The 13,678-nt window shown below is 45.8% G+C and overlaps 1 protein-coding gene across 1 annotated transcript in view; it reads left to right on the top strand.

The window, feature by feature from the left end:
- Positions 1-13,678, top strand: part of Phgdh (phosphoglycerate dehydrogenase) — a 39,291-nt gene that overhangs the window by 954 nt on the left and 24,659 nt on the right. Inside the window, exon 2 of the mRNA XM_010643544.2 lies at positions 12,992-13,143. Within this exon, the coding sequence (XP_010641846.1) occupies positions 12,992-13,143 (152 nt within the window). The remainder of the gene's footprint in view (positions 1-12,991; positions 13,144-13,678) is intronic.

Consider the following 13,678-nt stretch of genomic DNA (forward strand, 5'->3'; position numbering starts at 1 on the left):
AAGCGCACCGCCCGCCCTGGGTCTGATGCAAGACCGCTGCGAGCTTTCACCGCCCCGCCGCCTCCCGGGGGCGCAGCTAGCGCTTCTGGCCGCCCACGCGGCCTGCACCTCTGACCTCGGGGCTGATCTGGAGGGATCCGGGTACACTAGAACCTGCTCTGCGACGCAGCGAGGGGATTTTTTTCCCTTAATAAATCTTAGGGACATCTCCACTTGTTATCTGTAATTAATGTACTTACAACCGTTACCTTGTTGGAAAAAATCCTGCCAAGTTTCTTGAACCTGTCCAGTTTTAGGACATTTTTCCCCCCCTTAGGGCGCTGGGTTTGAACCCTGGGTCGCTCTACCTCTGAGGTACACTCCTGTTTTATTCATTCATTCATTCATTCATGCTTTCTAAATTGTCCAGTCTGGGCTGGAATTTGTGAACCTCCTCCCTCTGGCTCTTAGCAGGAGTGCAGCACCACGCCTGGTTTAGGACCTTTGTTTTGTAAACACTCCAGTTCCTGCGCTTCCTCCCTCTGTAATCTGCCCAACTATACTCCCCACCCGCAAATCCCACAGTTGCCTGGAGCTGCGCCATGCCCGCCTAGACGCGAGTCCGCCCCTCAGCCATCCTTTCCTCCGAGGACCTTTCCGCAGAGCTGTGGCTGTTGCCCTAGCTGGCCTGGAAACTGCCCGCGCCTCCCTTGTCCGCCCTCTTATCTGCTGCGTTTTTTTGCCCGGACCCTGCCCCCAGGCGGCTGGCCCCATGGTATCCACGTGTGCAGCCCCTGTCCGGTTCTCGGAGACGTTTTGGCTGACAGGCGTGGGACGCTCGATCAGGTGACAAGTCACCTAGTGCCGGGTCAGAGGACCCGGCTGCCTGGCTGTGCCCACCGCCAGGTGGGCCAAGGAAGTGCACAGACTGGCTCACGGCACGGCGTGAACTGGGACGGGCGGGTGCCCAGGACCTGGCCCTAGACCACAGGCAGGCTCCATCCACACATTCTAGCCCCCAGGGACGGGGCGGTGGCCCCGACAAGGACCAGCTTCTCGCCCTCCCCTCCAGCGGAGCACCGGTGTTTGGCTGCCACGGAAGGCTTTTCAGCTGTCCTGTGGAGAAAGAGAAATCTTACACCAGAGCGGGGCTGGAGGCCAGGACTGAGAAGGGGCGGCCTCACGCCCAACCGCGCTTCCTGGAAGTCAGGCCGTGGGGATGGGGGTTGGGGGGTGGGCTGGTGAAACTGGAGCAGGCCTGTGTAGGCTTTGCGGGTCGGAGGCTGAAGGAAGTGGTGTTGTTGGCTGACTTGGTGGCTGGTGAGCTGGGGCTGTTTGAGTGCTCAGCCTGGTTGCCTGTCTCCGCGGAACACACTTCCGATGCCAACTAATGCCCTTGTGCATCCTGCCCAGGGCTGTCCTTGCCACACTCATTTTACTGCACACGGCCCGAGTCTTCTCTGCTCCCCCAATCTTCAACGTGGGTGGTTGTGCCCTTCTGCGCTCTGAGGATCCTTGTTTGGAAAGTGCAGTAGTTCTCCCTCCCTCCCTTCCTTCCTTCCTCTTTCTTTCTTTCTTTCTTTCCTTTTTTATCGTCAGTGATGCATTTCAGACTTTAGCCAAGTCACAGCTCTTTAGCGGGTAATGAAATCAGTTTATTAAGTCACCATCAGCATTTTTAAAAAACAAAATAGGAAATAATCAGAAAGCAATGAAGACAGTAAGGCTAAGTATTATCTCATGCAATGTATTTCAATTATGTGTGTGTGTGTGTGTGTGTGTGTGTGTGTGTGTGTAAAATCAGAATTTAAAGATTTAAGTTAAGAAAGCTTTGTTGAAGTTAGATTTTGGAAGCGATTGGAGATGTTACTCAGTGGTAGAGGGCTTGCCTAGCATGCATGAGGTTCTGGGTTAAATCCCCAGCACCACAGAAAGTTAGAAAACATTGGCCTAGAGTAATAAAACATCTTGTTTGGACACATCCTAAATAAACCTAGTAAGCAGGGAAATGTTTAAATAATCTTACCATGTATCAGTGGCTTGCAATTTTTTTTTTTTTTTTTTTTTTTTTTTGTACTGGGGATCAGACTCTGGGCCTTGCACTTGTGAGGCAGGCGGTGGAACCACTGAGCTAAACCCCCAGCTCAATAAGGAATTAATTTTATATCATGATTCAGTAGTTTTATACATTTATGCGCACCCATACATACACAACTTTATGGAATAATACTTTTATTACGTGTGATGGATTCTCATGTTTTCTTCTGTGATTAAACAGCAGTGCTGGCCAGGACTGAACAGTAGTCATGCACTTCATCTGCTGAAGCACATCTATATAGATATATTAGATACAGGCAGTACTGGGGACCGAACCCAGGGCCTTCACACTGACCTGAATCCCCAGCCTTCTTTTTTGAGAGAGGATCTTGCTAAATTGCCCAGCAGGTTGGGCTTGCACTTTGGATCTTCCTGCCTCAGCCCCCAAGTGCTGGGATTACTGGTGTGTACCACCAGGCCTGGCTGCATATTTATGTCTTATCTCAGAATTTTTAAAAAGATTAAGAAACCCAGGCCTGGTGACTCACACCTGCAATAATCCCAGCCCAGCACTCCAGGAGACGGAGGGGGGAAGATCACAGTTTTGAGCCCAGCCAAAGCTTTTTTTTTTTTTTTTTTTTATTTTTTTTGACTGTGTCTCAGAAAAGGGCGGGGGGCTGGGTATGTAGCTCAGACTGAAGGTCCTGGGTTCAATCAGAAGAGAAGGGGGGACTAAGAAGGAAATAAATCTTTTAATTCGAGAGTGGAAGAGTTTAAAATGACAAGTCTCAAGACTTTATGCTAGGATTTACACACATTAAATTAGCCATTTAGTCTTTCAGGGTCACGCACATTGTGTAAAACAAGGTATAACTGCAGTTTGGATGAACGAGACTAGGAGAGAGCTTCAGTGACTTTCTCTCTGATTTAAGTCGGTGGCAGAAACCATGGTAGAATTATGCTCCAGGCCGAGCCTTGTCCCCGTCCTCGTGGGAAAGGAAGTATGTGTGAACCTGAGGACCAGGAATGGGTTGCCTCTGCTGAGTTAACCTGTTTGTCCGGTGCAGCCGTAGATCCAGCTGATTGGTGAGCTGCTGGCTATTAAGGACAGGGGAGCAGGGAGGGCACGCCGGGAAGTGTGCGGTATTCCTGCCTCGCTGCTTCACTGACACAGAAACCACACAGAGAGCATCAACGGTGAAGTGCACTGCGGCAGTTGATTCCCACCCGGGAGTAGCGAAGAATAGGTAGGTCTGGGCGGCTGGAGAGCACTTTGGGTAGCGCAGTGTTTGGCGTAAGTGGACTGGAGTGGCAGGCCTGGGGCAGTCTTGGAGGAATGAGCTGCAGTGTAGGGCAGTGGCTTGGAATCGATGGGTCTGAAGGCTCAGTTGGGGTAAGCCGGCTTGCAGGGCGTTGGTGAATATGCACCGCCGGAATGAAATGGCAGAGGGTGCTGGAAGGTGTAGGAGACCCTGGGTGCAAGTGAGCTGCCCATTTCCAATGCGATGGATCCAGAGTCTCTGAAATGTGAGCCCCTACGGGCCTTTCCTACCAGTCAGCCTGGCATCCACACTTGTACCAGTCTGATTGGAGGCGCTTCGGGCTTCTCCTCTGCAGCTGGGGTTTCCTGTGGGAAGCAGGATCCTGAAGTTCTGCCACGAGGCCAAAATGACTGCGCGGATTTTCCAGAACAGGGACGGGACCGAGGTGTGAGCCCTGGAACTTGATAGCGAGGGTGATAACTTACGTACGACTCCTGTGCTCTGCTTGACCCGCGACCACTGCGTGTCAGTTGAGATTTCACCCGTGGTCCCGGGCTGACGCCTTCCAAGGGAGGTTTAATTTCTCGGTGTTACTAGTTCCCGAAGAGGATCATCACGGCTGCAAAGGAACGCACTCTACAAGTGTGCTTATTCTCTGCCCAGTTACCCTCCGAAAAGGTACAGTGCACTCATGAATTTCCCTTTCATGCTCACTCACCCACACTGAGTATTATCAGTCTTTCTGCCTGAAGAGAACGTATTTTCCATTTACCCTTTCTGTCTCCTTCCATCTTTCTTTCCCCCACCCCTCTCTTCTCCCTTCCTGTCCCCCTCCCTCCCTTTCTTTCTTCATACTGGGCTTGAAACCCAAGGCCTTCGCACTGAGCTAGTCCCCTCAGGATGCGTGAATTTATTATGTATTGCAAACCCTAATAAAAAGGGGGAAAAATTAAAAGTTAAAAAGATTCTAGTTTTCCTTACTTCAGAGCTGGCAACTTCCTAAAGTAAAAATTTCTGTCCTGAAAATTTCTGAGTAGATTTTAAGTGTTCTTAACACACACAAAAAATGTAACAGAATGCATGTGTGAATTAGCTTGATTTAGCCATTCCTTGGTGTACTCATATTTTATTGTGTTATACACAAATACAACTTTTTATCAATTAAAAATAAATGAATTTTTTAAAACTAATTTTTTAAAAAGTTTTGAGACGAGATCTCACTAAGTCATTAGACTGGGCTGAACCTTGCAATCCTCCTGTCTCAGCCTCCCAGAATGCTGAGATTACAAGTGTGTGCTGTCATATATGATTTATTTGTTTTGTTTTTTTTTTTTTAAGAAAGTTGATTTGTAGGCAGTCAGTCATCTTTTGGTGATGATCGTTATTGTCTATGGTGCAAAGAATTTTCTTCTCAATGGAGACCTCCCCTTGACTTTAACTTTGTTTTTGGAGTCTTTCCACACAGGGGTTTAAATTTTGAATATAACTGTATTTGTTAGTATTTTCTTCTCATGGTCTCTGGGATTTGTACCTTTTTAGAAAGTTTTTTATCCAAAGATAATAAAAATATCTTATTTTTCTAATGCTTTAACCTAATGATTTTTTAGTTTATCTGGATTTTAAAAGTCTGAAGTGAGAAAAGAAACTATTTTCCCCCTGAATAAATTTTCTTTTTATTTTTTAAATTTAATTTATTGGTACATTCTAGGTAGACAGTACAGTTACATTCATTACTGGGATCTTGTACCTTTACATGCCAGGTCCTGGTTCTCATTTTTTCCCCTTGTCCCCACCCTCCCTTTACCCCCTCCTCCCCTCCCCGACTTCAAACACTTTCATTCCATTTTTACATTTTCTCATATTTTTTTCCTTTTGCCTTATTCCCCCTTCCCTATCCTTCTCACTGACCCTACATGTTTGGTCCTTTTCTTCCTATTTGCTAATTGTCCCGTTAGGATCTTGAGTACTATTTTAGTTTTTCACACTAGAGAAACTATTCAGTATTTGCATATGTGTGACTTATTTATTTCACTTAGGAGTATATCCTCAAAATGTACCCATTTACCTATGAATGAATCTACTTTCTCATTCTTTATGGCTGAGTAGTATTCCGTTTTATAGAAAAACCACATCGTCTTTATCCAGTTTCCAATTGATGGGCAGATAGGCTGTTTCCAAGTTTTAGCTATTACAAACTGTGCTGCTATAAACATAGGTGTGCATATATCACTGTGGTATGATTCTTTTAATTCTTTTGGAAAGATACCCAACAGAGGGATGGCTGGGTCGAATGGAATCTCTAATCCTAGTTCTTTGAGGTATGTCCATAGTGGTTGCACCAGTCTGCACTCCCACCAACAATGGAGAAGGGTTCCTTTCTTCCCACAACTGTGCCAACATTTGTTATTGTGTGATTTCTTGATAGCAGCCATTCTTTGTGGGATGAGGTGAAATCTCAGTGTTGCTTTCATCTGCATCTCTCAAATGACCAGTGATGTGGAGCATTTTTTCATATATTTACTTACTGCTTTTATTTCTTTGTCTGAGAAATGTCTGTTCATTTCAGATGCCAATTTTAGAATTGGGTCTTTATATTTGGGGGGATAGTTGTTTTGAGTTCTTTATATATTTTAGATAATAGTCCTTTGTCTGAGGAGCAGCTGGTAAATTTTTTCCCACATTGTAGGTTGTCTTTTAGTTCTGTTGATGATTTCTTTTGCAGTACAGAAGCTTTTTAATAAGATGAGCTCCTAGTTGTTGATTCTTTCTGCTAGTTCCCGTGCTACTGAGGTTTTGTTCATAAAGTCTTTTCCTATGCCAATGGCTTCCAGAGTTCTGCCTAACTTATCTTCCAGCAAGTTTAGTGTTTCTGTTTTTATATTTAGATCTTTAATCCACTTGGATTTTAATTTAGTGCATGGTGACAGATAAGGGTCTAGTTTTAATCTTTTGCAGGTTGAGATCCAGTTTTTCCAACACCATTTATTAAAGAGGCTATCTTTCCTCCAGTGGAGACTGTCAGCTCCTTTGTCAAAGATGAGGTAGCTGAGTGCATCTGGAGTTGTTTTTGTATCTTCCAGTCTGTTCCACTGATCCTCAGGTATGTTTCTTTGCAGTACCATGCTGTTTTTATCACAGTGGCTTTGTGGTATAGTTTCAAATTGGGAATTGTTATACCTGCTGCCATGTGTCTGTTGCCTAGGACAAATTTTCTATTTATTCTTTAGTCCTTCCTTTCCCCCATCATTTGGAACCCTGCTTTACTTTCTAAATTCCCATATATCTGAGTCTGTTTGTCTAATGCTTTTTAGTTAAGTGGATTTGTTCATTCTGCTGACCTCCTTCCGAACTGTTCTTCAAAAATCTGAAAATCCCTAAGTGCTTTCATAGATCGTCTGGCTCTTGTCCCAGTCAAGGAAAACGGTTTCTGATGGTGGATTTGTGGGCACAAATTTGAGGAAGGTGGGAGGTGTGAGGTAGGTTTCCCTGGGCTTCTCAAATCATTGAGTTCATTTATTTCACGGGAGTGTTTTACCATCTGTAGGTGCCAGCCCACACGCCGCCAGAGGCAGCTGGCTCTAAATTTTTATTTTTTGTGAGCACATAATTGCAATAGATAATGATTACATTCCTTGTGGGAAATGGGCACCTGTACATAGCACATCTTAATTCTCTCTGTGAAAGATGGATACCCCTGAACCTTTGTCCCTGGCTCTTTTTATTACAACTAGTGACCTTCCCTCCATGTGAGCACCTGGACCTTCTCAGGCTGTTGGCTCTCTGGCTGTTCACATTTACCTACATGCACGTTCCTTTGGGTCCTTCGATTCCTCCCTGCCCATTTATGATGGACAAGTTGGGGAGGAGATCCTTACAGGAAGGCAGCCTAGAGTTGGTAGGTTTGTTCTTACATACTAAATAAGAGTTTTAGGTGGCCACCTTGTCTCCTCTGCATTTTATTGGAGGTGCATGAAGGGCCAGTCGGTTTTATCTTTCTTGCCTCTGGCTTCCCCCTGCTCTGTCTCTCAGCCCTTCCCCTAATACATTCTTATGTTAATTATACTACCTGGTGCCTTTTTGGGTCTGATTTCTTTCTTTTCTTTTGTTCTTTTAATCACTGGAGTCTTCACTGCAGAGGCAAAAGCTGCTTTTAGTAAGAGTTTTTATCAATTTCATTACTAAAGCCTGCTGAGGCCCTTCTGTTCTTTCCTAACCTCCTACCAACCCTCTTTCTTTACAACGTGATATTTGTTTGTGTGTCTCTTTCACTTAACATGACAGTCTTGGGGTGCACCCATTTTCCTACAAATGATTCAAATTTATCTTTTAGAGCAGAGTAGTATGCCATCATGTGTACATACCACATTTTCTCTATCCAGTCATCTGTTGGCGGACATGAATTCACTTTCTAGATATAGCTCGTATGAGTTGTGCTGGTATAAACATGGGTATGTGTGTAACACAATGTCTGCAACTCTTGGGAAGTTATGTAGCAGGGAAACAGGTGGATTGAATGGGATTTCTATTTTTAGTATTTTGAGGAATCTCCATGCTGATTTCCATAGTGGTTGTACTAGTTTGCATTCCCACCACAAGCCTTACCAGCATTTGTTTGATTTCTTGACAACAGTCATTCATTCTGGGATAGATGGGATCTTAATGTTGTTTTCTTTTGTATTGCTCTAGTGACCAGTGATGTTGAACATATTTCATGTATTTACTGGCCAGTTGTACTTCTTCTGAGAAGTATCTCTTGATTTTCGTTGTCTGTTTTTGATTGGGTCTTCTGTTTTGGAGGTTTGTAGTTAAAATTTTGAGTTCTTTACCTGTTCTAGATACCCGGCCTCTGTTCGTGGTATAGCTGGCAAAATTTTTTTCATATTCTGTAGGTGGTCTCTTTTCTCAATTGGCTGTTTCCTTTGCTGTGTAGAAGCATTTTAATTTGGTATGGTCTCATTTGCTGATTCTTGGTGTAATTTCTTTTGCAACTAGGGTTCTGTTCAGAAAGTCCTTTTCTGTGCCTGTGTCTTCAAGATTTTTACCTATTTTCCCTCAGACTGTTTCTGTTTTGATCCATTTTGATTTTCCTTTACTACATGGTAAGAGATATGGGTCTAGATTCAATCTTCTGCCTGTGGGTAACCAGTTTTCCCAGCACTGTTTTTTAAAGAGGCTGTCTTTCCTCCAGGGTGTGTTTATGGCCCCTCTATCAAAAATCAGATGTCTGGGGCCTGGGATTTAGTACAGTGGTGCCACTGCAGGCCTTGGCAAGTGCAAGGTCCTGAGTTCAATCCCTGGTACCCATCTGCCCAAAAAAAGTCAGATGACTGAAGGTGTCTGTGGTTGTTTCTGCGTCCTTTCTTCTGTTCCACTGATCCATAAGTTTGTTTTGGTACCAACACCGAGCCATTTTTTGTTTTGTTTTGTTTTTCATCACTGTAGCTTTGTAATATAACTTGAAATTCAGGATTGTGATGCCTCCTGCTTTGCTCTTGTTACCCAGGATTGCTTTTGCTATTCTGGGTCTCCTTGGGTTCCATATACATTTTAGGGTTTTTTTTCCTAGTTCTGTGAGGAATGCTGTTGATATTTTGATTGAGATTGCATTTAAAGCTATATATCCATCTTAATAGTGTGGCTATTTTGACAATATTGGTTCAGCTTACCCAGGAACAAGGGTGTCTTTCCATTTAGTAATGTCCTCTTTGATTTCCTTTTTCAGAGTAGCGTAGTTTTCTTCCACTTCCTTGGTTAGGCTAATTCTGAGTATTTCTTCATGCTATTCCTTGGTGGGTTCAATATCAGTGCACTGGAACACTATTGATTTTGTGTGTGTTGATTTTCTATCCTCTGACCTTGCTGGATATATTAGGTATAGGTGATTATGGGTGGAATTTTTTTTGAGTCTTCTATGTAAAGGATCGTGTTGTTAGTGCATAGAGATCGTTTGACTTCTTCCTTTCTGATAGGTATTCCTTCTATTTCTTTCTCTGCCTAATTCTCTGGCTAAAGATCAAGTACTATATTGGGCAGAAGTGTTAAGAATGGACCTCATTTTCTGGTTCCTGAGGTCATGGTAACTTTAAGTGCTGTTTTTTAGGAGGCAGTTGAGAACTTGGACTTGGGGCCCCACAAGACTTGGGCACGATCTCAGCTACTGCCATACCTTAGTTATGTGACTTCAGCAAGTTGTGTTTGTTAGAGTAGAATATTTTGTCTCAGAACTGTAGTGAAACAGAGCACCTGACACAAAGCATTTGCTCAAAGCACGATTGCTGTCATTGTCAGTAAATCACTGCAAGGGATCTGAGTTTGGTTTCTCCATCTACCTGGCCCTGGCTGACTCTGACCTTATCATTTTGACGTCTTGACAAGCCCACCTGTTCCTCCTTAGTTATAGTCTCAGTGTTTGCCTGTGGTGATGACTTCCTAGTTCTTCTTGGGTCTGATTTTCAGTCTGTCAGAGTGACTTTGGGCAGGTTATCTCTCAAAACCGCTGTTTTGAAAAATGATGATAATCATACCCTTCTCTTGGGAGCTGTGATGAGGATCATGTAAAGCACCTGATGCAATACCTGGGGCCTAGTAGGTGCTCAGTAAGTACTTTATGTCACAGAGCACCAAGGCTGGTGAGATCATACTATTGAGATAAAAGAACAGCAATACAGAAAATGCTTTATTACAAAATATTTACTGCAGATTCCTTGTTTTAAGAATGTGAAATGTAGCTGGGAAAACCAAACTGCAGGTCAAGGAGAGGACAACCAAATATGAAACATCGTATCCTGGCCATCAGAACAAAAAGGGTACTTGGGAGAATAGTCCTCTCTCCAGGCGTTTCTGGCAAAGGTTTAGTGGAAGAAAAGCTTAATTGTGCTCTGAAAAGTCTGTAGAGTGTGGCCAGGCAGAAGAATCCTGCTCTTTGGAGCCAGGGCTGGGGACCTGAATGTGGGACAGGCAGCAGTGTCCCTTTTCTTTCCGAGCTTTGGCAACTGTTCATCGAGGGTCCCATGGTGGGAATCGCAGCTCCCTCCAGGTGGCTGGTGTTGGCTGCGAATGCACTGCTGTTAAATGTTCGTGTATCTGTCTTTAAGCGCCTTGGGCCTGGACTGCTGCTTGTTCAGCCTGAAGGTCTAGCTTTGTGCCAGATACATGTCAAGGACCCAGTAAACAGAAGAAAGGAAAAACAGGGGCTGGTTTGGGGAGGGAAAGCAGGCAGCTTTCCTTGGGCTCCAGTTTCTCATCCACAGGAGGAGCTTGGCCCCAATGCTTGGAATGTCCAGCTTTGAGGTTCTCTTTCAGAACCACAGATATGAAAGGGCTTCGGGTGCCTTCAGGCAGCCTGCACGGAGCTCTCTGCCTACAGGCACAGCCCCAACCAGTGAGAGTGCAAGAGGCACAAATGCCTCCAGGGAAATAATTCTACAACCACTGCTGAACAAGGTTTAGACACCCTTGAGATGGAAACAACGTAAGCCCCATCTGTCTTCTCTCCTCCCTGGAGATAAAGTATCTCCCCACTTTCTTCTCATTTAACTGGTTCTTGATGTTACGTGGAGTATAGTCGAGGCTCTTGTGTATGATGAGGGTGGCAAGCAGGTTCATTTATTGAAGCTTACCGGAAGTTGTGCTCAGGGCAAGGCTGTGCCAACAAAAGACAAGAACAGACAGAAAAAGGCGCCAGGGTGACACACGAGTAAAAGCGGTGACAGAGATCACAGCGCACAAAAACAGCAACAGCAGCAACGCACGGATGAGCCAGGCTTTGGAATCTAAAGGCTGTGCACCTAAGCCCGCATGCCTCCCCTGAATCTCTAGGTAGGAATGATTGACAGGGTGCTGAGTCACCTCAGGGGCTCTCAACACACACACCTGTCCCAGAACTCACTCCGCTCTTAGTTAATGTATGACATGGCACGTATTTACCGACCCTTAGGGAGGTAAGTGGGGCTGGAGTGGAGATGACTGAAGGTCAGGCTAGAAGATCCAACACAGGTGTCCTCACCTAGACCGTTAGAGGCCTCCTAGGCTTTTGTTATTTATCCATTTGTTTCTTTGCTCTTTTAGAACAGTGGAAGCAGGAGTGAGCCAAGGGCGCAGTTCAGAGTTGAATGTGTGGGAGAGGTGACTCGCTCAGCTCCACTGTTTCTGTCTGGACCACCGGGGGCTGGACCAGTGCACGCTAAATACAGTGATACAGGGTGGTCCTTCACCCTGGGAGCCAGGTCTCCAGAATCCAGGCGGTGGGGAGGGAAGAGGGAAGAGAGGTTTTCATGGGATCCGACAGACTTCTCTCTCGGAGAAGTGGGCCTGAGGAGCCTCATGCCAACCCTGGTGTGCTGCAGCTGGAGACTAGGGCCGAGGAGTGAGGTGACTTCCCTGGCACCCTGCCCGATTGCCGCGGACCTAGGACTAGAAACCTGGCCACCCAACTCCCCACTCGGTACTTTTGCTGCTTCCTTGTGCAACTGGGAATGCCAGTGTAGGACAGCATGTAGAATTGTTGTCCCACTCCATTCTCATTCCATGTTTGGACAAAGGACATCCTTCTCCTGGGAAGATAACTACACACCACAGAATTCTGGATGAGTCCAAGAAGGAATATCTTGGGTCTGTCTTAGCCCAACTATAGTGGCTGTGATGAATTCAAAGTCTTATTTTTGCGTTTGCTTTTTGCTTTTTTTTGAGGCAAAGTCTTCTTGTGTAGTCCAGGGTGGCCTCGAACTCACTTTGTAACTCAGACTGGCCTCTAACCATCCTCCTGCCTCAGCCTCCCAAGTGCTAGGATTACAGGTGTGCATCACCACACTCAGTTTCAGAAATTTTTCATATACATATGCATATTTCTGTCTGTCTTGTCTACTATTGTTTGCACTTCTGAGCCACAGATATTTGTTCTCTTGGACTTCCCTCTCACTTTGGTCTCTGTTTTACGAAATATTTTTCTTTCAGCACTTGTAGCTTTCATTCACCTCATTTACTCGTTCGGCCAACCAGTATTTATTGAGCACCTTCATGTATGGGACACAGGCTTGCAGGATGGACTTAGATCCCACTTCTAACCTTCAGTAGCTCAGTATCCAGTGGAGCTGGTGATGTCTGCTGCTCAGGGCCAGAGCCTGTTGCTGTCCCGTCTCACTTCTTCCTCACACTCTTGAGGCTGAAGTTCAGATTTGTTGCTGGTGAGGAATGCAGTGTGGATTTGAACCAGGGAGGGGACTCGTGGAGAAACATTTCAGACGTGCATGCAAAAGACATTGCCTCTCTTTCTTAGGTTGTAGTAACAGCCAGCCAGCTCGTAGGAGCTCCCACTTTGAGCAGAGCGGTATGCGGGAATGTTACGATTTTACAGAGCTGACTAGGAAGTGGCCTCTGGACTCTGACCGACCTTCTGGGCCCTCTGTTCTGTGCATCCCTACTGTGGCACCAGCTACAGAAGGATGGGCCAGGTGGCCAGAGCCTGGTGGCTGATGGTGTCACATGTTGACCGTACCAGGCAAAGTAGCAGGTTTTAGAGCTACAGTCTCCTTAACTCCAAATGAAAATTTAGCATGGGTCCTTGTCCTCCCTGCCCTTAGTAGTGAGGACATCAAAGCTACTAGAGTGGGTGGCATCGCTGACTCTTCCTGTCTCTTAACCAGGAGTAAACCTTACCCTGAAGCTTCAGGAGTTCTTGCAGATCAACTTTGTGGATCACATGTTTTTCCCCTCAGGACTGCGAGGGCCTTATTGTCCGCTCGGCCACCAAGGTCACCGCTGATGTCATCAATGCAGCAGAGAAGCTCCTGGTGGTGGGCAGGGCCGGCACCGGTGTGGATAATGTGGATCTTGAGGCTGCCACAAGGAAAGGCATCCTGGTCATGAAGTAAGTCATGGAGGCTGAGGGGTAGATGTGGAGACTCACAGGAAGAGGGAGGGAGAATTTGGTTTAGAAAAGCCGAGTCCTAAGGAAGAGCATCCAGAAGGATGCCTTGAGGCCTAGGGGTGGTCACCCTCACAGCTTAGGGGGCCCAAGGTTGGTGAGGTTGCAGAATCTCTGGAAGTTTCACAAATCCACCCTGGTAGTGGGCTCGCACCCTTAGGCTGGCCTGGGAATCAGAGAACCTCAGTGAGCTTATCTGCTGAGTGAGCCTTCTCTTCTGCAGCTTGGCCCCTTTCCCTCCATTGCTGTCTTGGGGACTGGTTTTATTAGTTCTGCTCTGCACTATTCTTCTATCTTGTATAGATCCACAAACCTCCCACCAGGGTGACTACATCCTTTCTCTTCCATATGTCCCTGGTACCTTCTGAAGTTAAGACCTCATTCTGACTTTCAGCATTCCAGGCCCAGAAGTAAGGCAGGTCCTCTTTAGTGCTCTTGGCGGAAACCCAGGGTCAAACGGTCATTGTCAGCATGCCAA

The sequence above is a fragment of the Fukomys damarensis genome, unplaced genomic scaffold, assembly GCF_012274545.1.
Source record: "Fukomys damarensis isolate Sample0158 unplaced genomic scaffold, DMR_v1.0_HiC HiC_scaffold_33, whole genome shotgun sequence".
Classification (NCBI taxonomy): domain Eukaryota; kingdom Metazoa; phylum Chordata; class Mammalia; order Rodentia; family Bathyergidae; genus Fukomys; species Fukomys damarensis.